The following is a 21606-nucleotide window of genomic DNA, read 5'->3' as shown; positions in this document are numbered from 1 at the left end:
GTTCAGCAGGACACGACCAAGGGGTGAGAGGAACCCCCGCTGGCCGCTGGATCCCTCCAGCAGTGTCTGTTCTGGGTGTGAACTGGAGTTTGGGGCAGGCTGGTGCTGGCGGTTTGTCGCCAGGCTGGGGGGTTGTGGCACAGCCACAGGATGCAGCTGAGGGGTGAGGAGGTGGCAGTCCCCGAATCGGACATCTCTCATGGCCAGGGAGGTCAATTTGGGAAGGGAAACGGAGCAAGTGGCAGGGAAAATCCCGGTGGGATCGCCCCGAATCCTCTGTGTGCCCCCCCATATTCCCAAGGACCCTTTTCCTCGCTGTCCAAGAAGTGGATTTGCAGCACTGTCCCCTTTTCCATCATCCCACAGATGTTCGGGCTGCCCCGACAGCTCGGAGCCGACTCCTGGTCGCCAGGGCTCTTCCCTGAGCAGTGAGGAGGAGGAGGAGGAGGCGGGGAAGGGCTGGTGCGGGAGCTGGGAGGGGAGGAGGATGTCGGGCCGGAGGAGGAAGGATCGGCGGGCGCGGGACGAGGCAGCGACAAGGGAGGCAGAGAGGCGGGAGGAGAGATTTTATTGCGGCCGGCTCGGGGGCGAGAAGGCCGGAGCGCGGCGGGGGAGAGTCAGGGGATGTCCATGGGCGAGGGGCAGCGAGCGCTTGTCCCGCTGCGCTCAGTTCTGGGCGATCACCTGGAAGGGAGAAAGGGCCGGGCTGAGGCGAGCGGGGCCGGCGCAGCGGAGCCCGAGAGCGCCGGGGCTGAGCCCGGCCCGGCCCGGCCCGGCCCCTTACGCTGTTGATCCAGGAGACGTAGGCAGAGACGCGGGTGAACACGGTGGGTTTGCGGAGGACGTTGCAGCCCTGGCTGGACACGAAGCTGGTGACGCCGTGCACCTGGTACTGCCCATTGACGGCGCAGTGCAGGGGACCGCCGGAATCGCCCTGCGGAGCGAGGAGCGGCGTGAGCAGGGGCACAGGGGGCACAGGGTCTCACAGGGGGCACGTGGGGGCACGGGGGGGACAGGTGGGCACAGGGGGGCACGGGGGGCACAGGGGGAACAGGTGGGCACAGGGGGGCACAGGGGGCACGGGGGTCATGTGGGGCTCAGAGGACCACAAGGGACACAGGAGGCAGAACGGAGCGCAGGATGGCACAGGGAACACAGAGGGGCAGAGCAGGGCACAGGGGGCACAGGGAGCACAAGGGGGGCAAAGAGGGGCACAGGGTTTCACAGGGGGCACAGGGGAGCACAGTGTGGCACAGGGGGCACAGTAGGGCACAGGGGAGCACAGGCGCGGGGGCCGCGGCCGGACCTGGCAGCCGGAGCGCACGCCGTCGCCGCCGGCGCACACCATGGTGTTCTTGACGGTGGAGCCCCAGTAGGAAGCGCTGGAGCAGGTCTGGTAGTCCACGACGGGCAGGTAGGCCTGGAGCAGGACGCTGGACAGCTGCCCATTGCCTGCACGGACCCGGCGCCGGTCAGCGCCGCCTCGGAGCCGCCGGGCGCCGCCACGGCCCGGCCAAAGCAGAGCCCGCGGTCCCGCACAGCCCCTCTGGCCCCGTCCGTCCCCCCAAAGCCCAAAGCTCGGCACGGCCCGACCCGGCGCTGGGCACCCGCGAGCCCCGAGCCCTGCCCCGGACCCAGCCCCGAGCCCAGCCCCGAGCCCTGCCCCGGACCCAGCCACGAGCCCAGCCCCGAGCCCAGCCCCGGACCCAGCCCCGAGCCCACCCCCGAGCCCGGCCCCGGACCCAGCCCCGAGCCCACCCCCGAGCCCAGCCCCGGCCCAGCCCCGAGCCCAGCCCCGAGCCCAGCCCCGGACCCAGCCCCGAGCCCAGCCCCGAGCCCAGCCCCGGACCCAGCCCCGAGCCCACCCCCGAGCCCAGCCCCGGCCCAGCCCCGAGCCCAGCCCGGGCCGAGCCTCCCGGGGCCGCCGCGGGCTCTGAGAGCTCCCGCGGCTGCCGGCGCTGTCCGGGCTCGGGGCATTCGGGGCGGGGGGAGCCCGTCACTCACTGCGGGTGCGGCCCCAGCCCGTGATGTAGCAGGGGTAGTTGTTGGGCAGGATGGTGCCCTCCTGGGGCAGCACCGCCAGCTGCACGGCGCTGTTCAGGGTGGCGTAGCCGCTCAGGCGGAACAGGGCGATGTCGTAGCTGCCGGGACGAGGGAGAGGATGTTACACGGACCCCCCCAAATGCCGGCTGGGCTCCCCCCGAGTGCCCGTCCCGCGGGCGTTACCCCGCGGCCACGTTGTTGCTGTTCCAGTAGGGATGGACGATGATCTTGCTGACGCTGAAGATCTGCTCGCTGCCCTCGTTGCTGTTGAGGTTGTGCTCGCCGGCCACCACACGGTAGTTCAGGTTACTGGCGGCAAGGTGCAAAAACACTCGGTCAGCCCCAAACTCCTCTCACTCCGAGCGAGCGCCGCTGATCCGGGCGGGTCAGAGCGGGGAGAGGATGCTCCCAGAGAAGCCGCACGGAGCCCCTGCCTGAGGAGCCCGAACGCCCTCCAAGGGCGGCTGCTCGGCGTGTCGGGGCAGCCCGAATTTCTGCTTGGAAAGGGTTTTGGGGGAAAGGAGCTCTGCCGAGAGGAGGAGGGGTCCCCGCCGTGCTCACTTGTTGACGCAGTGGGCGGCAGTCATCACCCAGTTCCTCTGGATGAGGGAGCCTCCGCACGTGTGGTACCAGCCGCCCTGGGAGTAATACTGCAGGGAGATCTGGGGAGGGGGCGAGACACGGGCGGGGCTGAGCGCGGGGTCCCGGCGCCAGCAGAGCCCCGGGAGCGGCCGTGGGAGCCGGCAGGACCCACCTGGTAGGGCCAGGCGTGCGAGCGCGCCTCGGTGCCGCCGACCACCCGCTGCACGCCATCGACATCCAGCTCGGAGCAGCGCCCTGGGGACAGAGGGCCGGCGTCAGTCCCCACCGGGGGGTGAGAGGGGGGGGTGTCAGGAGGTGCCGAGGGAGGCCGAAGGCTCCGGGCGGGACTCACCGCACAGGGCGAGCGCGGCGAGGAGCACGAGCTGCAGCATCATCATCATCCTGGAGCGCGGGGTCCGCGGTGGGAGCGAGGCGCTGCCCCGCGGGCGCTTTAACGGGGCCGCGGGAGGAGGCGCGGGAAGGGACCCAGGTGTCCCGGCCCCGGCCAGCGGCCTTGGCCCCTGTGCCAAAGCACACACGGCGCCGAGGCCGAGGCCGAGGCACCCCGGGCACACCCCGAGCGTCCCTCGGCTCTGCGGCCCAGGGAGATGCTGCCCTGCGCTGGCACCTCCTGCTCCCGTGTCCCAGAGCCTGTCCCGCCTCGGCTGCTGCTCTGCACGGCCTCGCTTGGTGCGATGGTTCCCAGAGGTTGATCCAGCACTGAGCGGAGCCGCAGCGGCCCCGGCCTGGGGAAATGGAGGCACAAGCAGGGCACGACCTTCAGCCCCTCCCCGAGCCCCCAGCACGGGCAGCGCTGGGGCAGGGCCGGGGCTCGGCCTCCCCGCGGCCTGAGTTTGGGGCACAATGAAGCAGCGATATGCTTTGGAAGAATCCCTGGAGTTTTGGCCAAAACTGTGTCGTTTTTTACCCCTTGAATTACCAATTGAGGCTGTTTTGGTGAGGGCGGGGACTTTGGCCCTCGAGGCACTGGCAAACAGCATTTGGCATCACGGGGCTCATGGGGTGACCCACGTAAAACACCTGAATGAAGTGAAAAGCACCTGCTGCAGTTCTGCCCTTATCTTCAAAGAAAACGTGAGATTTCACAGTTGGTTCTGTCAGCACGACAGATCCCCACGTTTGGGGTCGGCATGTTTGATCTGTCAGCACCAAGGGCACGCGGCCAGGGACAGCAGCAATGGCTCCACCCCACACAGGGACACCCCAATCCAACACTGATCCCCCGGTTGTGGCACAAAGAGACGTAAACTCATTTTTGGGCTGAAAATGTGGGATTTGTAGAGTAATGCGATTTTTGGGGTTGTCCTGTGCAGGACCAAGAGGTGGACACAACTTGTGTCCTGTCCAACTCCAGATGTTCCACAACTCCTGGTTCCCAGTGGGTCCCTTCCATCCCAGGATATCCATGATTCCGTGAGTTTGGACACTTGGACAACACTCCTGGATTTTGGGGATCTTTGGATCTGTCCATTGCAGAACCAACAGGTGACCTTTATCATCCTTGTGGGTCCCTTCCAGCTCTGGTTGTTCCATGATCCGAGAGGTCAGGAGCCTTTTTGACAACAACCTTGAACATTGGGGTTTTGTCACTTTTGGGATTGTCTGTGCAGGGCCAGGATGTGGCTCGATGATCCTCACGGGTCCCTCCCGGCGCCGGATCCCGCACATCCCCCCAGCCCCGTGGCCCAGCCCCGTGCTGGGTGCCAGAGGAGCCTTTTGGGGGTTCTGAGGGTTCCGGGGTGCGCAGCGGATGCTGCTTGGCCTCGCCTCCGACTTCCTCCATCAAAACCCTCCAACGGCAGCCGCGGGGCCGCGGGCGGGGCCGGGCCGGGGCCATGGCCGAGGGCAGGAGCGGCAGCGCCGGGCTCTTCGCCAGGCAGGTCCAGAAGCGCTTCAGCCGCGCCCAGGAGAAGGTATGGAGGTGCCACCCACCCTCAAATCCCAGCTTTGCCTGGATTTGTCCTTCTTGTCCACCACAGTGCTCTCGGGGTGGCCCCGATGGCACAGCTCAGCACCCTTGGGTGCTCAGAGGGTGGGAGTTTGGGGGTTTCTGCGTCAATGTCATCCTTGCTCCAAGGCTTTGGAGGATGGCATCTCCCAGAGCTCCCCGAGATACTTTGGCTTCTCTGATGTTGGGGGGTTTTCCATCCAAAACGCCCTGCAGAGGGTACGGGGGGGCTGGGGGGTGGTGGCAGAGGGTCCCTGGGTTGGCTGGCGCTGGGGGTCCCCAGCAGGACCCGGCATGGCCGGGGGTCCCAGGAGTGTTGGTGAGGTCAGCACCGGCCCCACAGGAAGAGAGGGGGAAGGGCTGCGGAAGCGGCACGAGCAGGGCGATCCTCGGCTGCTTCGGGGCTCTCTGGGGGGACCTCCTTCCTTTCCTGTCCCCAAAAAGCAGCCGTGACTCCCCTTTCGGGGGTGACACAAAGACCCCCTCAAACCTTCACCCTCCCGGGTTTCCTGGCCGGGGCTTGGTGCTAAATTCGGCTTTCCCACGGCTCAATCATCCCTGGCCAGGCTCTGGCTGCTTCCTGCACGCAGCAAATCTCCCTCCCAGCCGGTCCCGGCCTCTTCCCGGGGGGCCCAACCTCTTCCTGGACATCCCAAATCTCCCTCTGACCCAGCCCCAGCCTCTTCCTGGACATCCCAAATCTCCCTCTGACCCAGCCCCAGCCTCTTCCTGGACACTCCAAAGCTCCCTGCTCCCAGCCCTGGCCTCTTCCTGTGGGGGTCAAGCCGTTCGTGGATACCCCGAAAGTCCCTCCTGTCTCTTCCTGGGGGGGCTCAGTCTCTTCCTGGACACCTTGAATTTCCCTCATCTGGATTCAGTCATTTTCCAGAGGGTCACCCTCTTCCCGGGCACCCCAAAACTCCTTCATGCCTGGCCCCAGCCTCTTCCCAGGGGAGCTCAGTCTCTCCCTGGACACCCCAAAACTGCCCCAGTCCAGACTCAGCCTCTTCCCGGGAGGCTCAGCCTGGAAACCCCAAATTTTCCCCATCCGGCCCAGCCTCTCTGCTCTCCTTCAGCCTCAGACCCTCCTCATCCTACTCGTGGTGTTCCCTGTGCCCCACAGGCGGGGCTCGGGGTGTTTTGGGGTGCACAGGACTGCACCCACAGGGCTGAGGGTGGGAGGTGGGTCGGCACCCAAAAATTCACCGTTTTCCTGAAAAAAATAAAAGCACTGGGGGACACGGAGAAATTTTGCATTTCCTCACAAATCCTGCCCTGCTGGATCCTCGCGGCCCCTCCGGGGGGTTTTGGGTGTCCGGGGTGCACAGCCCGGTGAACTCGGGGTGTGTGGGGTGGGGGGAGAGCTCTTCCCCTCTCTCTCCATCACAGGTTTTGCAAAAATTGGGCAAAACTGTGGAAACCAAAGACGAGCAATTCGAGCAGAGCGCCTACAACTTCCAGCTGCAGCAGGTGACAGGGGGACACTGGGGACACCCCGAGCAACCCCCGGGGGGCCCTGTCCGCCCCCAGCCCCGGGGACAGCCCTGACCCCCTCTCGCCGCCGTGTTTTGCAGAATGAGGGTCACAAACTCTACAAGGACCTCAAGGGGTTCGTGGGAGCCGTGAGAGGTGCGGAACCGCCCCGGAATGTCCCGGGAAAAGTCGGGAACAGGGAGGGACTCGGGGCGGAGCCAGGATTATAAATAAGGAATAGCAGAGGAAAGAAATCAGGCTTATGATAAATAGATTATTAATTAAAAATCAGTGTTAAATCAAAAGAATAATAAATAAAAATAAATGTTGAGAATAAATAGGTTGTAAGCTACAGATGGATAATAAAGAGAAAATAGGTAATAAAAATACTATACGTGGGATAATAGATAATATATATAAGATACATACTATATATCTTACATATATGACATATGCAATATATATTTTATATCTCATTATGTATAAAATATATATGGGATAATAAAGAGATAAAAATAGTAGAGAGATAATGAAGAGATAACAGCAATAGAGATAATGAAAATAATACATATTAAAGAGATCTTCAAGATAAAATAACAATATAAATTCTGTATGTGGGATAATAAATAATAAATAATAAATATATACGGGATATATATTATATATGGGATATTAAATAGGAAAACAGATAATACATATGTATTGGATATATATGAGATAATAGAGACAATAAATCATTTAAAATAACACATCCGGGCTAATAAACAACAGTAGACAGCAGTGAATAAACCAATAACGGTAAGGAATAAATGAATAAATGAATAAATGAATAAATGATAGCGGTAATGACGGGTACCTGTGCCCGCAGTGATGCACGAGAGCTCCCGCAAAGTGGCCGAGACGCTGCAGGAGATTTACAGCCCTGAGTGGGACGGGCACGGGGAGCTCCGAGCCATCGCCGAAGTGAGCCCTGGGTGTCCCCAAGGGTCCCCTGGAGGTCTGGGGGGGGGGTCGGAGGGTCCTGGCTGTCACCGCTGTCGCTGTCCCTGTCCCCCCCAGAGCAATGACCTCCTGTGGGATGACTACGAGGCGAAGTTGGCCGACCAAGCCCTGCGGCTCATGGAGAATTACCTGGCTCAGTTCGGGGATTTTAAGGTGCCTCCCTGCGCGGTCGGGCGGGGTTGGGGACAGGGGGGACACGGGGGGTCCTGGCTTACCTGTCCCCCCTACCCCAGGAGCGCATCGCCAAGCGGGGCCGAAAGCTCGTGGACTACGACAGCGCCCGGCACCACCTGGAGGCTCTGCAGAGCGCCAAGAAAAAGGATGAGGCCAAAATCGCCAAGGTTGGGACTCCCGGGGACGTCCCCGCACAGCCCCCATGTGGGGACAGTGCCCCGGGCGTGGGGACAAAGCCACGGCCCCCCCGTGTCCCTCCCCGCAGGCTGAGGAGGAGTTCAATAAAGCCCAGGCCGTGTTTGAGGACCTGAACAGGGACCTGCGGGAGGAGCTGCCGGTGCTGTACGGCAGGTACGGGGCTGTCACAGCGCTGGGGACACCGCGGGGGCTCGGGGACGTTCGGGGAGCTGGGGGGCACTGCGGGGATTTGGGGACATCAAGGGGCTGGGAGACATCGCGAGGGCTCGGGGACATCGCGGATCGGGGGTTCGGGGACATTGTGGGGCTGGGGGACATCGTGGGGCTGGGGGACATCGTGGGGCTCGGCGGGGTCTGAGGGACATTGTGGCACTGGGGGGCTCTGCGGGGGCGGGGGGACACTGGGGGACTCAGGGATGGGTGACATCGCGGGGGCGAGGTCCCTCCATGGCTGGGAAGAACTTGCGTGGGTCTCTCCTCAAAGTCCACCCTGGGGACACATCGGGGGGGCCTGGGGGACATCGGCCACGGGGGCCTAATGACAGCACGGCATCCATGGGGTGGCCCTGGCCGGGACATTCCCCTTCTGTGCGGGGTCCGCGGAGTTGGGGACTCAGACCCCAGACCCCTCCGGTGTCCCCTCCATGGGGACATCGTGGGACAGCCCCAGACCCCTCCGGTGTCCCCCGCAGCCGCATCGCCTGTTACGTCACCGTTTTCCAGAATATCTCCAACCTCCGCGACGTCTTCTACAAGGAGATGAGCAAGGTGGGGAGGACACCTCAAAACACCTCCCCCGCCCCAGGTGTCCCCAAGTATCCCTAGGTGTCCCCAAGTGTCCCTAGGTGTCCCCAGGTGGCTGCACCGGTGCCATTCCCCACCTCTTCAGAGTCCTTGCTCTTCACTTCATTCATTCGTTCAGAGCAGCCCGAGGGTGTTCGGGGTGTCCCCAGGTGTTGGGAGCCCTGCTGAGCCCTCAGGTGATGGGAGGCACCTGGGGGGCCCCTGAAATGTTTCTGTGTCCTCCCTCCCCAGCTCAACCGGGACCTGTACGAGGTGATGAGCAAACTGGAGAAGCAGCACTCGAGCAAAGTGTTCATCATCAAAGGTGTCCCCAGGTAACACCTGCGGGAGATGAGGGGACAGCGGAGCTTGAGGGGACAGCTCGCCCTCAACCCCCACAGATACGATGGAGGCTCCGGACCCAAAGCGCTGGGTCGGGCGGGCTCTGCCAAAGATGCGCTGAAGGCGCTTTTTGCTGGGGAATTGATCGGGGTCCTGCTGGAAGGGGAGGCGTCACCTGCAAGCTGGGACGGGGACACCCCAAGGGTGTTGGGGACACCCCACGGATGTTGGGGACACCCCAAGCTGAGCCTCTCTGTCCCCCCCGTCCCCAGTAACCGCCGCTCTCTGGTCATCTCCGCGCCCGTGAGCCCCCCGGCCGTGTTCCCCTGCCCGGACAAGGCGCCCGTGGTGGACGCGGAGGTGACACCGGGGTCCCCCGGCGGGGACAGCGCTGCCCCCGATACCAACGGGGACCTGGGGGCTGTTTCCCCCGGGCCCCCCCCGGCTTCGCCCGCCAGCGGGGGCTCCCTGGACACGGCGTCCGTGTCCAGCGAGGAGACCCCGGAGCCCGGCCCCGGCCACGACAATGAGCAGGCGACATCGGTGACAGCGTCGGTGTCCAGCGAGGAGACCCCAGAGCCCGGCCCTGGCCACGACAATGAGCAGGCGACATCGGTGACAGTGCCAGTGTCCAGCGAGGAGACCCCAGAGTCCAGCTCCGACCCCGATTCTCTGTCCCCTGCTCAGGAGACATCAGCGACGGCCGCGGAGCCGGGGGGTGGCAGCGGGGAGCGGGTTGGGCCCGAGGGCATCGCCGCTTCCCTGGCGTCATTGATTTTATCCGAGGCCATTGCCCAGGCCGCCGGCACCTTGTCACCGGAGCCGGGAAAAGCCGCGGACCCGGCCGGGGACAGCACGGCCAGCAGCGCTGAGGGTGGGGCTCGTCCCGCGGCGCCGCCGTCCCCCAGCGCTGTCCCCGGCCATGTCCCCGGTCCCGCGGCGGTGTCCCCGGCGTGTCCCCGGGAGCCGTGCCAGCTCGGCGGTGATCGGAGCCAGCGCGGTGACACCGAGGACAGCGCGGAGGTGACGGATGCCGAGCCAGAGGTGCGCAAAACCCAGGTGGGAAAGTTCTGGGAGACGCCGGGGGTGGGAGCGGGGAACACACACAGGAGGATTTCTGGCTGGGGGGGGACACCCGGGCGGGAGGTGGGGACACGAGGCCGGCCTGGGGACAAACCCAGCCCCTGGGACACCCTCGGCTGCAGGTGGGGCTGGAGCTGCCCCTCCCCGCGGCCCCGGGCCCCTCTGGATCCCCGATCCGGGCGGGGGGCTCGGTCCCTTCTGGGTGGGATTTAAGGGAATCACGAGGTGCCGGTGTCACCCGTGTCTCTCCCAGGGCTGTTCAGGGACACCGGAGCAGGACACGAGCCGGGACCCCTCAGGTGCTGTAGACTCCCCCCAGGATCCCCCCGAGTTCCTCAGCACTCTGTGATCCCACGGGAAATGCGGCGTCTTCCCCAAACTCATTCCCCAGAATGCATTTCCCAGCCCCCATCCCCCCTGAAATAAAGACGGAAAAGGTGGCAAAATCCCAAATCTCCATCTGGGACTGCAGAGGGGTCCGGGGGATTCCCCCCGGAGGATTTGGGGTGGCTGAGGATTGGAGAGGGGGGAGGTTGGGGGTTGTCACTCTCTTCCCCCCATAACACCCGTGACTCAGGGAAAAGGCGTCGAGTCTGTTCCACCAGCTCCCGGAAAATGCTCTGTCATGCCAAAAAAAACCCGAACACCCAAAATTTCCCCTCTCGTCACCCAGAATTCCCCCATTCCCAGTCTCCGGGGTGATGGGTTGTCCCCGCAGCCAGCCAGGGGTTAACGGGGGAGGAATCCTGGGGGTTGATCCTCATTCCAGCCGAACTGGAAAGGTGAGGTAGGAAAAGGGCAACGCCTTCACCTGGGCAAGGCCTTCACCTGGAGCCGCACATGGTGCCGGCAGGTAAGAGCTGCACGAGTGGGACCTGGAGCCCGGGATGCCCCCTCGAAATTCCCGTTCCCTGGGGGGCTTCAGGGCCAGGGGTTTGGACACGGAGGCAGCGGAGCCCTGCAGTGAGGGACGGGGCGTGAGCTGGTCTGGGCTGAAGCCGGAATGTCGGGGCTCGGCCGGGCTTTTCCAGCTGCATTTGGGGTGGGAGGGGAGGGAAAAGGCCGGATCCTGCCACAGGGAGAGGCTGAAAGAAGGAAATCCGGGGGAAACAGGGGGAGCAAAGCGCTGATCCCAGGGGATCATCCCGAGGTGACAGAGAAGAAACGAGGGTGAGCAGCAAATCCCGCCCTGCACCTGCTGGGGAGGGGAAGGGGGGCTGGGGAGGGGCTGCTGAGCACCCCCAAAAGAAACCTGCGGGGATGGTTTGCTGATCCCATCCTCCATCCGCCGGAATGGGAATGGGATGGGAATGGGATGGGAATGGGGGGGCTGTGAAGGCACTGCCAAGCACCCCGAAAAAATCCCCGTGGGGATGGTTTAACCCTCCCGTCCTGCAGGGCACGGGAGTGAGGATGGGGACAGGGACAGGAATGGGGACGGGAACGGGAATGAGGACGGGGACAGGAATGAGGACGGCAGGGCTGCATCCCCAGTGCTCCTCCAAGGAGTTTTTGGGATCGGAGAGGCGGAGCAGGGTTGGGTTTCCCTTGGGAACGGCTCTGGAGCCGCTCGGCCGGAGCGCAGGAATGAGGAACATGAGGGGTTTTCACAACCCTGCTTTACAAACACATGGAAATCCATCGGGATGCAGAGTGCTGGGAATGATTCACTCCCGCTGCCAGCCCCCCTCTTCCGGGCTGGAGCCCGGCCTGGCACTGCCAAAAATCCCGAGGGTTTCCGCACTGGGAAGCGCCGGATCCGTCCCGCTCGGTGCAGGGAGCTCCTTCCCACGGTCCCACGGCGGGAGCAGGGGGATCCCTGGGGGGATCCCTGCCCCAGGAGAGAGAACGAGGAGCTTCCCTTCCATGGCCATGCATGGTTTGATGGAAAACAAACCTTTCCCTCCCATAAAACTCGGTTTAAACCTTTGGTGAGTCCCAGGATTCCACTTTTTGGTGCTGGGGCACAGAACTGGTTCGTGTTTCCCAATGGCAATGCCAGGCTCTCCCCAGGGAACCCTCCCCGAGGCTCTGAGCAGCTCCCGTTCCACCCAGCAGCGCCTTCTCCTCTTCTACCCCAGTCTCTTTTAGGGAAATTAGACCCGGTTTTGGCCCCGGAGCCGCCTGGGAGCAGCAGCTGCTCCATGGGAAGGTCCTGGTTAGCTTTGGGAAAGGCCTGGAGAGCTGCACAGCAAAGCTGGGCTTAATGAAGGGTTGGGTTAAAGCAAAACCGGATTTAAAACAAAACTCTTTAAAGCAAAACCTGGTTTAAAGCGAAGCCGAGTTTAAAACAAATTTGGGATTAAAGCAACTCTGGATTTAATGCATAACTGCATTTAAAACAAAATCATGTCTAAAGCAAACTGGGTTTAAAGGAAAGCTGGTTTTAAGGCAAAATCAGGTTCAATTCAAAGCTAGGTTTAATTCAAAGCTGGACTTAAAGTGAAGTTGGGTTTAAAGCAAAAGGAGTTTAAAGCAAAACCAAGTTTAAAGGTCAGCTGAGTTTAACACAAAACTGGACAAAAATAAAACCAGACCTAATGCAAAATTGTGCTGGAAATAAAACCGGGTCAATGAAAAGCTGGGTTTAAAACAAAGCTGTGTTTAAGGCAAAATCGGGTTTAAAACAGAGTGGCCATTAACGCAGAATTTGATTTCAAGCAAAGCTGGGTTTAAAGCAAAACAAAGTTTAAATTGAAATTAGATTAAGACAAAGCGAGGTTTAATGCAGGACTAGTTTTAAAGCAGAACTGGTCTTACAGCAAAACCAGGTTTAAAGCAAAGTTGGGTTTAAATTAAAACTGTTTACAGCAGGGCTGATTTTAACTAAAACTGAGTTTAATGAGCGGGTGGCTGCTGCTGCCAGCCCGAGCCGGGCTTTGCCTGCTCGGGGTCTCCACCCCCGAGGGGAACGCTCCCTTCCCGAGCCCCCAGCCCCAAATCCCGACTCAAACCCAGCCCCAAGTCCCTCTCCTCTCCCCCCCCACCCCAATTCCCGGCTTCCTCCCAACCCCAAATCCCGGCTCTCTCCCCCAGCCCCAATTTCCACCCCAATTCTCGGCTCCCCCAGCCCCAATTCCCGCCCCAATTCCCGGCTCTCCCCCCAGCCCCAATTTCCACCCCAATTCTCGGCTCCCCCAGCCCCAATTCCCGCCCCAATTCCCATCTCCCCCAGCCCCAATTCCCGGCTCCCGGCCCGGCCGTGGCCACGCCTCTCTCCTGCCCCGCGGCCGCGCTCCCGCCGCTCGATTTCCTCTTTTTTTTAAAAACCCCCAACAAACGAGATTTGATTCGCTCCTGACCGCGCTGAGTCACGGAATCCCCGAGCCCCGGAGCCACTCGGCTCCGAGCGCCGGAGCCGCCGCCGGGACACTTTGGGGGTCCCGGGGGTCCCCATCGGGCACAGCCAAGGTGGGTCCGGCAGCTCCACGTCCCGGCTGCGGCATCGACCTCCGGCCCCGCATTTAGGGCATTTTCAAGGACTTTGAGGCGCTTTGAAGCTCTCAGAATTTAGGAGTAAGTCCAGTCAGGAGCTGGTTCTTCCCTGCTCCCGCTCCGACCCCAGCCCCAGTAATCCCAGTGCGTTACTGGTGCCGCACCGCCCCCCCCCCGCGCGGAGCCTTTCGGGGTGATTCACCGGAATTCGCTACTTTTATCCCATGAAAATTCAATACTTTTTCAACACTTTTATGCCGTGAATTCCCATAAATTCACTACTTTTATCCCTATTTTTGGCAGTTCCCAAGGAGCCCGGAGCCTCACCTGGAAGGAGGGATCTCAGCCCCACCTGAGCGCCGGTGATGATTGAGGTGAGGATTGGGAATTCACCGCTTTTCTCGCTATTTTTGGCAGCTCTGAAGGACCCCAAACCTTCACCTGGAAGGAGCCGATGCGATGGAGGGAGCTCAGCCCCACCTGAGCGCAGGTGAGCACCTGGAGCCGCTTTTCCGGGCTCTTCCCTCGTTCTCCAGCTGGCTCAGACCCTCCCTCACCTCCCTCTCTCCCCTGTCCCGAGGAAGACCTGACGACCCCGTACCTGAGGAAGGCTCCCACCCCCCCTGGCCATGAGGACGCCGACACTGCCATCATCGCAGGTGAGGCCACTGCTCCTGCTCGGGGCTGAGCCCTGCTCCCGTCCTAACTCCAGGATAGCAAAGGAGCACAAACTGCTGTAATCCCCACAAAATAATATCTTCCACCATCTTTCAGTTGTCAGGAGAACAGGGTAGCACATCAGTTTAAAAAGGATTTTTTGATAAATGCAGAGGCACAAAATCAGTTGATGCTCTGATGCCCAGGGCCACAAGCTCCTTCCAGGTGAGCACCTTGGGTTGTCCTCGATGGAAATCATTGCCTGTCTTTGCCACCTTATCTGAGGAAGCTGTGTGCTTTTAAGTGTAAAATGAATGCACCTCTGGAATTAGCTGATGCTCTCTATTGGTATAGAGGGGCACAGGTTCTTGGCTTTCACTAAACACCTGCCCTAAATACCTGTGAAGTGACTCTGAGCTTTAGATTTTGGCAGGCATCGGTGACTTTTGCTGCTGAACACAGATGTGCCACTGAATTCAGGCTTTTTTCATTACCATTAACATTTGATTAAATCCTGTTGCTTGCAAAAATCATTAACCTCAAAATTAGGAGGAAATCAGTAGTAAATGATCTTCTCACACCCGTGCTTCCCCCCGCAGTGGTGATCACGCTGGTGTTCCTCACGCTGCTGACGGTGCTGGTGGTGATCGGGATTTACCTGTACCGGAACCAGGGCTCCTACCGCACCTACGAGCAGCCCGAGGCAGACACGGCCCCGCGGGAGGAGGCTCCGCCCAAGGACAAGGAGGAATATTTTATCTAAGGACACCCCTGGGATCCACACAGGTCCCCAAATCCCCTGGAGCTGGGGGTCTACATAAATTTTCAGGAGTTAGGATGCTACCTGAATTCCCTGACATCGGGGAGCTGCCCAAATTTCCTGGAGTTGGGGGGTGCACCTAAATATCCCGGAGCTGAGGATCTGCCAAAATTTCTTGGAGGTGGGGGATCTTCCTAAGGCGGGAATCTGCCTAAATTCCCTGCAGCTGGGGCTCTACCTGCATTTCCTGGCATTGGGGTTCTGCCTAAATTCCCTGGATTTGGGGATCCGCCTAAATTGGAAAGCTGCCTAAATTCCCTGGGGTTGAGGTTCTGCCTAAATATCCTGGAGCTGGGATCTGCCTGAATCTCCTGGAGCTTCTGATTTCCCTAAATTCCCTGAGCTGGGGTCCTGCCTAAAGTTGATGCTCTACAGGGTGATTTTGTTTGGTTTGGGTTGGGTTTTTTTCCCCTTAATTTATTAAGCCAACCATAGATGGAATATGGGGGTACCCGAGGGCAGGAAAAAACCTAAATATTCCCCCAAAAATAATAACCCCAAAAGAGGAAGTTCCCAACCGAGCAGGAAAAAGGAAAGAAGTGAGGAAACCCCTGGCTGGCAGCAGCCGAAGGGGCTCTCAGAGGCCCAACAGAAATCTGCTAGTTCATTTAAATTTTCAAAATAATCTTTATTTTTGGTTTTTAGTATAAAAACTCCACAAGTTCAGTGCAGCACAGAGAGTCCGAGAGCCAAGCTCGGGAACAGTCAGGGATGGTCACACACACAGAGGACACGGATTCAGATTAAAGTGAAATATTAAAATAAAATAGAGTCAAATCTGAGCTCTTTCTTCATCAAATAACAACGAAAAAGAAGAAAAACACCCGATTGAGGATCCCTGAAATGCTCCTCCCAAGCTTGCGGAGGTTTGGTTATCAATGCAGGCATGAGTCACTGATAAACACATCGATCAACCCATTCACAAAAAAAATCCGTTTACAAACATCCCATTCATAAAACTCATTCATAAACCCTCCAATAAACAGCTCATGGATGAACCCATTGATAACCCCCCAAAGCATCCCGTGATCCAAGGGCTTTGTGTGTTCCCTGACAGCTCCCCCAGGTGCAATCCTGCCTCTCGGGTTTAAGGGATTTGGGTGCGAAAACACCAGGTCTGAGTTAAAATCAAGCGTTTGCTAATGAAGCATCGGTTAAACCTGGTTCTAGCTGGGACGGGAGGATCCCCCGGGAGCTGCAGCACGGCCCTGGCACCGCTCATGGCTTTGATTAGAGCTGAAGTGCAAACAATCCAAGATTACTGGGAGCGGGTTAAAAACATCCCAGGACAGTTTCTGGAGGAGAAAAGGTGGGAGAGGGTGAGGGGGCACCTCTGGAGTGAGGCCGGGAAGGGTTCAGGTCCCTTTCCCCTGCTGGGAAGGAGATTTCTGCTTTTGGAAAGGGAAATTTGCCCCTGGAGAGGAGGCTTTGCCACTGGAGAGGAGACTTTACCCATTTTCTACCCCAAATCCACCTTTCCCAAAAAGAAGGGAAAGCCGGACGGGTCCAGCAGAGGGATGAGGGCAGTGGAAGGGGAAACCCCGCCCCGGGGTATAATTAGGCCATTAATTAATTAGAGCTGGGTGTAAATGAGGACGGGGCGGGGCTGAGCTCACCCCCGTTTGTGAATGAACCCCCCGGGACGCCCCAATTGACCGAACCCCTCCCCTGTCACCCACTCGTGTCACCTGCAGGGGTGGGGGGGTCCCTCCCCGGCCTCTGGGGCTCCCCAGACCCGGTGCAGGTACCTGGGGGGAGGTGCTGACGGGCAGGGGGGGCCCCCAAACCCGGCCCCCCTCTCACCAGAGGCTGAAGCCGCCCCCGGCCCCCCCCGGGAAGCCCCCCTTGCGTGGGGGCAGCAGGACGGCGGCTCCGGGCAGGACGGGCACCGGGGGGGCAGCCGGGGGGCACCCGGCGGGCGGCGGCTGCAAGACACAAAGAGAGGGACAGGTCACTGTCACGGCGGGGGGACAGCCGGGGTCACTGCCACCGCCAGGGCGGGCACGAGGGCCCCGTGGCGACACAGAAATGTCCCCAACCCTGCTGGGGGACAGCGCTGGGACACGTTGGGTCCTCAGCCCTGACCCAGCCCTGAGGGCTGTGGCACCTGGGCCAGGTGGGGGGACACACTGTCACCTGTGGGACACACTGCCACCTGTGCTATCACCTGAGGGACACAATGTCCCCTGGGAGACACATTCCCCACACGCCCACGAGCCACAAGTGGGAATTCCAGGGGAGCAGGAACCTCTCAGGTTGTAGGGAAGGGGAGCCAAGGGAGTCTGGGGAAGCAGGAACCAGGTGAGCAGGAGCCTCCCCCAGCTCACAGGAAGTGCCAGGCCCAGGTGTGGGGACAGGTGAGGTCAGGTGGCCAAGGCCCCCCCTTTCCCTGCTCCCCCCAGGCCAGATTTGGGCAGCACTGGCCACGCCCAGCCTGGCTGTGAACCAGAGCCCACCTGGAAGTGCCCAAGGCCAGGTAGGATGGGGCTGGGACTCACCTGGGCCAGGGCCAGGTGATCTTCTGATCCCTCCCTACCCAAATCCCTCCTGATTCTGTGGATCCACCTGCACTCACCGGGATGCTGCCAGTGCCACCTGTCCCAAACCTTCCCACCCAATCCCAAATCCCACAGATCCACCTGGGATGTTGTTGGTGCCACCTGTCCCAAACCTTCCCACCCAATTCCAAATCCCACAGATCCACCTGGGATGTTGTTGGTGCCACCTGTCCCAAACCTTCCCACCCAATTCCAAATCCCACAGATCCACCTGCACTCACCGGGATGCTGCTGGTGCCACCTGTCCCCAGCCTGGCTGTGGTGTCAAAGCCCGCTTCCAGCAGCACCGTGGATCCCGGTGGGTACACCTGGCCCAGGGGCAAATAGGCCACGGGGGAGCCCAGGGCCCCCAGGGGCAGCGGCGGGGCCAGGGGCAGGTACAGGGACGCTCCTGGGTAGCCGGGGGACACGGGGGGGATGCCAGCAGCGCCCAGGGGGACAAAGCTGAGACGGTAGAGCTGGAAAAGCACCAAGTCAGCAAGGTCAGACAGATGTTATCCCATATCCAGGTGTGCATCCAGCAGCCGGGGGGGGGGACTCTCAGCTGCCAGTGGGAGCAGGAATCATCTGGAATTCATCCCTGGGCTTTATTGGGGGATTTTGGGTCACCTGGGCTACGGGCAGGAGGGTCCCTGTCCAAGGGAACCAGGTGAGCTCTAGGGTTCCCCTGGGCCATGGACAGGAGGGGTCCCGGGGTAAAGCCCCTCTGGACAGGTCCCACCTACCTCGGGGTACGCAGGGGCAGGGTCAAGGTAGGGGGGCGGCAGCGGCAGAGTCTGGGGGTACCCGGGGGGGGCCAGGCCGGGGAACGAGGGCTGGCCTGGGAACGGCCCTGGGGGAGAGAAACGGGTCAGGAGAGGCGGGATCGGGGCTTTGGGAATGAGCCGAGGATCGCCCTGCGGGAAAAGGCATCGCCCCCGGGCCCTGTGCCCCCCAGGGCATCAGCCCCCCTGTGCCCCTGCCCCTCCCGTGCCCTCCTGGCAGCTCCCCCAGTGCCCCCCATGGCATCAGCCCGGCCTCGGAGTCCCCCCAACGGTGTCACCCCTCCCCCCGAATGGTATCTCCCCCCCAGACCCCCTCCCATGGTTATCTCGCCCACTCCTCAGACCCCCCCTGCGCCCCCTCCCATGGTATCTCCCCCGTCCTCAACCCCCGCCCCCGCGCCCCCTCCCATGGTATCTCCCCCCTCCCCTCCTCAGACCCCCCCCGCGCCCCCTCCCATGGTATCTCCCCCTCCCCCCCTCAGACCCCCCTGCGCCCCCTCCCATGGTATCTCCCCCGTCCTCAACCCCCGCCCCCGCGCCCCCTCCCCCTCCCATGGTATCTCCCCCACCTCAGACCCCCCACGCCCCCCTCCCATGGAATCTCCCCGGCCCCGCCCCCCCGGTCAAAGCGAGGCTGAGCACGCGTCTCTATGGCAACCCTGGCCCCGCCTCCGCCCCGCCCCCTCGGCCCCGCCCAGCCCGCGCCCTCACGCGCCCTTAAAGGCGCCGCGCTGCCGGGGCGGCGCTGGCGGATGGGGGCGGGCGGCTCCGGTAAAACGGGACCGAGGGGCCCCGCCCCGGCCTTGCCTTTGCCGTTCATGGCGGCGGCGGCTCCCGGAGTCACGGCGGGGGGAGGAAGAGGAGGAGGAGGAGGCGGGGGCGGCCCGTGGGGGAGGGTGAGGGACGGGGCAGGAAGCGGGGCAGGAAGCGAACGTCGTGACGTCATCGCGTTCGGGGCGGGGCCGCGCGCTCTTAAAGGGGCCGCGGGAAACGGGGAGGGGGTGGATGAGGGATGGTCCCAATGGGGGCGGGGTCACAATGGGGGGGCTGGAGGGGAAGGGGTCCCTAAATGGGGTCTGGGGTCACTGGGGGGAGGGGAAGAGGTCCCTAAACCGGGCCTGGGGGTCACTATGGGAGAGAGGGGGGAGGGGGATTCCTAAGCCAGGTCTGGGGTCACTACAGGGGGGGGCTGGATAGAGGGGAGGGGTCCCTAAACAGGGCCTGGAGGTGACAATGGGGGGCTGGAGGGGAGGGGGAGCCCTGAGCGGGGTCTGGAGGTGAAGGAGCCGCTAAGGGACGGGAGGGGTTCCCCTGGACCCCCCCTCTTTGGTTTTTGGGGTGAAAAACGCCTGGCCCAGGTGGGACTGGGAGGGACTCACCTGGCCCAGGTGGGACTGGGAGGGACTCACCTGGCCCAGGTGCAGGGGGAGGCGGAGCTGGGCATGCAGCGCGGGTGGGAAATATTTTATTTTAAATAAAGTATTAAATTGTTTAAAGTTTAACTAAATCTCAAATAGAATAATAGGAAATACTGGTAAGAAAATAATAGCGTTCTATATTTGGCCGTTAATACATAAAAACTTAATATAAAATGCGGTTAAAATAAATATTTATAAAGTATTTATAAGACACCTATAAATCTTCAGAGATATATAATACATACTATAGTAATATATAAAACTAGTAAATAATAAATATTACAAAATATTAATACAATAATGTAACGTATAACATATAGGAATAAATATTAACAAGGGTCAATAAATAAAACATTAAATTAATTAATATAGTTATATATTAGTACAAATCACATAGTTATGCATTAATATATAATAATATATAGTATAATATGAATACATACCAATAAATATTTTTATAAATACACAATATATAGCGTAATAGTATAATATATAAAAAATTCAATACTGATAAAATAAGAGAATGTATAATATTTAAAATATATATAGTGTGTATTACATACATAAAGCTAGATATAAATAATCCACATATCTCTATATCAATAAAGAGCCCGCTTAGGTTGTAAAATGCCCCCTGAAAGGTTAAAATTCACAATTTTTGGTGATTTTCGCGCTCGCTCTCCCTTCATTTCGCCCCCACTTTGAGGACTCCGATCTCTCCTTTTCCGCCTCCTTTCCATCCCGCTCCAGCCCCAAACCCGAGCTCATGAATAATGCAGCACTGCGGCATCAATATGCAAATGAGCTCCCGTGCTGGGGTGTGCTCATGAATAATTCATGAGGGGGAATGGTCCTCACCTTCCAAAGGCACAGAAATGGAAAAAAATAAATTTTATTTTCCAAGTGGGGCCAGACCCCGGTTAGGGACCCCCAGACCCAGTTAGGAACCCCCAAACCCTGCTTAGGGACCTCCAGACCCCGCTTAGGGAACCCCAGACACCTTTAAGGGACCCCCAAACTCTTTTAGGGACCCCCAAACCCCGCTTAGGGACCCCTCTCTCGCCCCCCCCAGACCTGGCTCGGGGACCGCCAGATCCACTTAGGGACCTCCCTCTTCCTCCCAAACCCCGCTTAGAGACCCCCAGACCCCTTTAGGAACCCCCAGACTCCTTTAGGGACCTCAAACCCCTTTAGGGACCGCCAGACCCCTTTAGAGACCCCCAAACTCGTTTAGGGACCCCCCCAAACCCCGCTTAGGGACCCCTCTCCCCCTCCCCCAGTCCCACTTAGGGACCCCTAGACCCGCTTGGGGACCCCACACCCGTTTAGGAACTCCCAGACCCGTTTAGGGACCCCAGACCCATTTAGGGACGCCCCTCCCATCCAGCCCCCCCCTCAGTGCCCCCCGCTCCCCCCTCAGCCGAGTCTTTGTTAATTAAAATCCGCCCCCCCACCCGAGCTGTTTTCCTGTCCCCGTATGCAATCTATTAGCGCTATGCAAATGTATGCAAATGAGCCCGGGGTTTAACTAGCTGTAGGTATTTAACGATTCCTATTAAATATTCATAATCACGGCAGCGCATATGCAAATGAACCCGGCAGAACTGGGCCGCGGCCGCCAATAACAGGTGCACCTGGGCTAATTAGAATATTAATGAATATTAATGATTATTAATGAGGAGGGGTCGGTCTGGCTGTGGGGTCATTAATATTCGGCCTTGTCCCCCTTTCCCCCCCACCGTCCTTGTCCCCTTTGTCCCCTCTCGTCTCGGGGGCTCCGGGATTGGGGCTCCAGGGTTTTGGGGCGTCTGGAATTGGTGGTCTGGGATTTTGGGGGGTCCTAGATTGGGGATCTGGGGTTAGGGGGGGTCCTGGATTGGGGATCTGGGGTTAGGGGGGGTCCTGGCGCTTCGGGGTCTGGGCTTTTGGGGGGTCCTGGCACTTGGGGGTGTGTGGTTTTGGGGGGTCCTGGCACTTCGGGGTGTGTAGTTTTGGGGGGTTTCTGGGCTGGGAACCTCTGATTTGGGGGTCTTGAGGCTGGAGGAGGTTCTTGTTCAGGTGCCAGGGAGGGTTTGGGGTCCCAGGGCTGAGGGAGCCTCTGCAGCTCGGGGGGCTCCGGTTTAAGGGCGTTCCTGAGTCTGGGGGCGTCCCTGGTGTCTCGGGGGGCTCTGGGGTGTCCCTCTAGGGGGTCTTTGGGCCCTGGGGCATCTCGGGAGCCTCTGGCTCCCAGGGGTGTCCAGAGGGGTCTCTGCCCCTGGGCTCTCTCTGGCCCCGGGGGGTGTCTGGCTCGGGGGGTTCAGGGGAT

General features: G+C 60.2%; 4 protein-coding genes across 6 annotated transcripts; 2 read left to right on the top strand and 2 right to left on the bottom strand.

Annotated features, from left to right (window-relative positions):
• Positions 1-551: 551 nt before the first annotated feature.
• On the bottom strand, positions 552-4483 carry LOC106864409 (chymotrypsin-like elastase family member 1). The gene is made up of 11 exons (XM_088180632.1): positions 4285-4483; positions 3566-3707; positions 3161-3371; positions 2978-3074; positions 2798-2880; positions 2605-2705; positions 2227-2352; positions 2005-2141; positions 1307-1452; positions 785-934; positions 552-684 (listed from the first exon to the last, which is right to left on the bottom strand). Exons 1-11 carry the CDS (start codon positions 4481-4483, stop codon positions 667-669), a joined length of 1410 nt encoding a protein of 469 aa, XP_088036758.1. The 3' UTR covers positions 552-666.
• Positions 4421-10095, top strand: LOC148220846 (bridging integrator 2-like). Of its 2 annotated transcripts, none has more exons than XM_088180912.1 (11): positions 4421-4559; positions 5984-6064; positions 6169-6223; positions 6936-7030; positions 7127-7222; positions 7303-7410; positions 7509-7594; positions 8134-8209; positions 8477-8559; positions 8839-9610; positions 9903-10095. In XM_088180912.1, the coding sequence occupies exons 1-11, from the start codon at positions 4482-4484 to the stop codon at positions 9996-9998; spliced, it is 1626 nt and encodes a 541-aa protein (XP_088037038.1). In that variant the 5' UTR covers positions 4421-4481; the 3' UTR covers positions 9999-10095. The 2 variants fall into 2 exon arrangements, with proteins under 2 accessions (XP_088037038.1, XP_088037037.1); XM_088180911.1 differs by having other exon boundaries at positions 8839-9625.
• Positions 10096-10710: 615 nt separating this feature from the next.
• SMAGP (small cell adhesion glycoprotein) lies at positions 10711-15343 on the top strand. Its single transcript, XM_014891843.2, has 3 exons — positions 10711-13574; positions 13669-13743; positions 14341-15343. Exons 1-3 carry the CDS (start codon positions 13544-13546, stop codon positions 14502-14504), a joined length of 270 nt encoding a protein of 89 aa, XP_014747329.1. The 5' UTR covers positions 10711-13543; the 3' UTR covers positions 14505-15343.
• DAZAP2 (DAZ associated protein 2) lies at positions 15169-18786 on the bottom strand. 2 transcript variants are annotated; one of them, XM_088180919.1, is made up of 4 exons: positions 18691-18786; positions 17845-17951; positions 17341-17577; positions 15169-16486 (listed from the first exon to the last, which is right to left on the bottom strand). In XM_088180919.1, the coding sequence occupies exons 1-4, from the start codon at positions 18701-18703 to the stop codon at positions 16361-16363; spliced, it is 483 nt and encodes a 160-aa protein (XP_088037045.1). In that variant the 5' UTR covers positions 18704-18786; the 3' UTR covers positions 15169-16360. The 2 variants fall into 2 exon arrangements, with proteins under 2 accessions (XP_088037045.1, XP_088037046.1); XM_088180920.1 differs by lacking the exon at positions 15169-16486 and adding an exon at positions 16495-17200 and having other exon boundaries at positions 17331-17577.
• Positions 18787-21606: the final 2820 nt, after the last annotated feature.

The sequence above is a fragment of the Sturnus vulgaris genome, chromosome 30, assembly GCF_052056855.1.
Source record: "Sturnus vulgaris isolate bStuVul1 chromosome 30, bStuVul1.hap1, whole genome shotgun sequence".
NCBI lineage: Eukaryota > Metazoa > Chordata > Aves > Passeriformes > Sturnidae > Sturnus > Sturnus vulgaris.
Note: the sequence above shows the minus strand (reverse complement) of the source record. Positions and strands in the feature narration are given on the sequence as shown.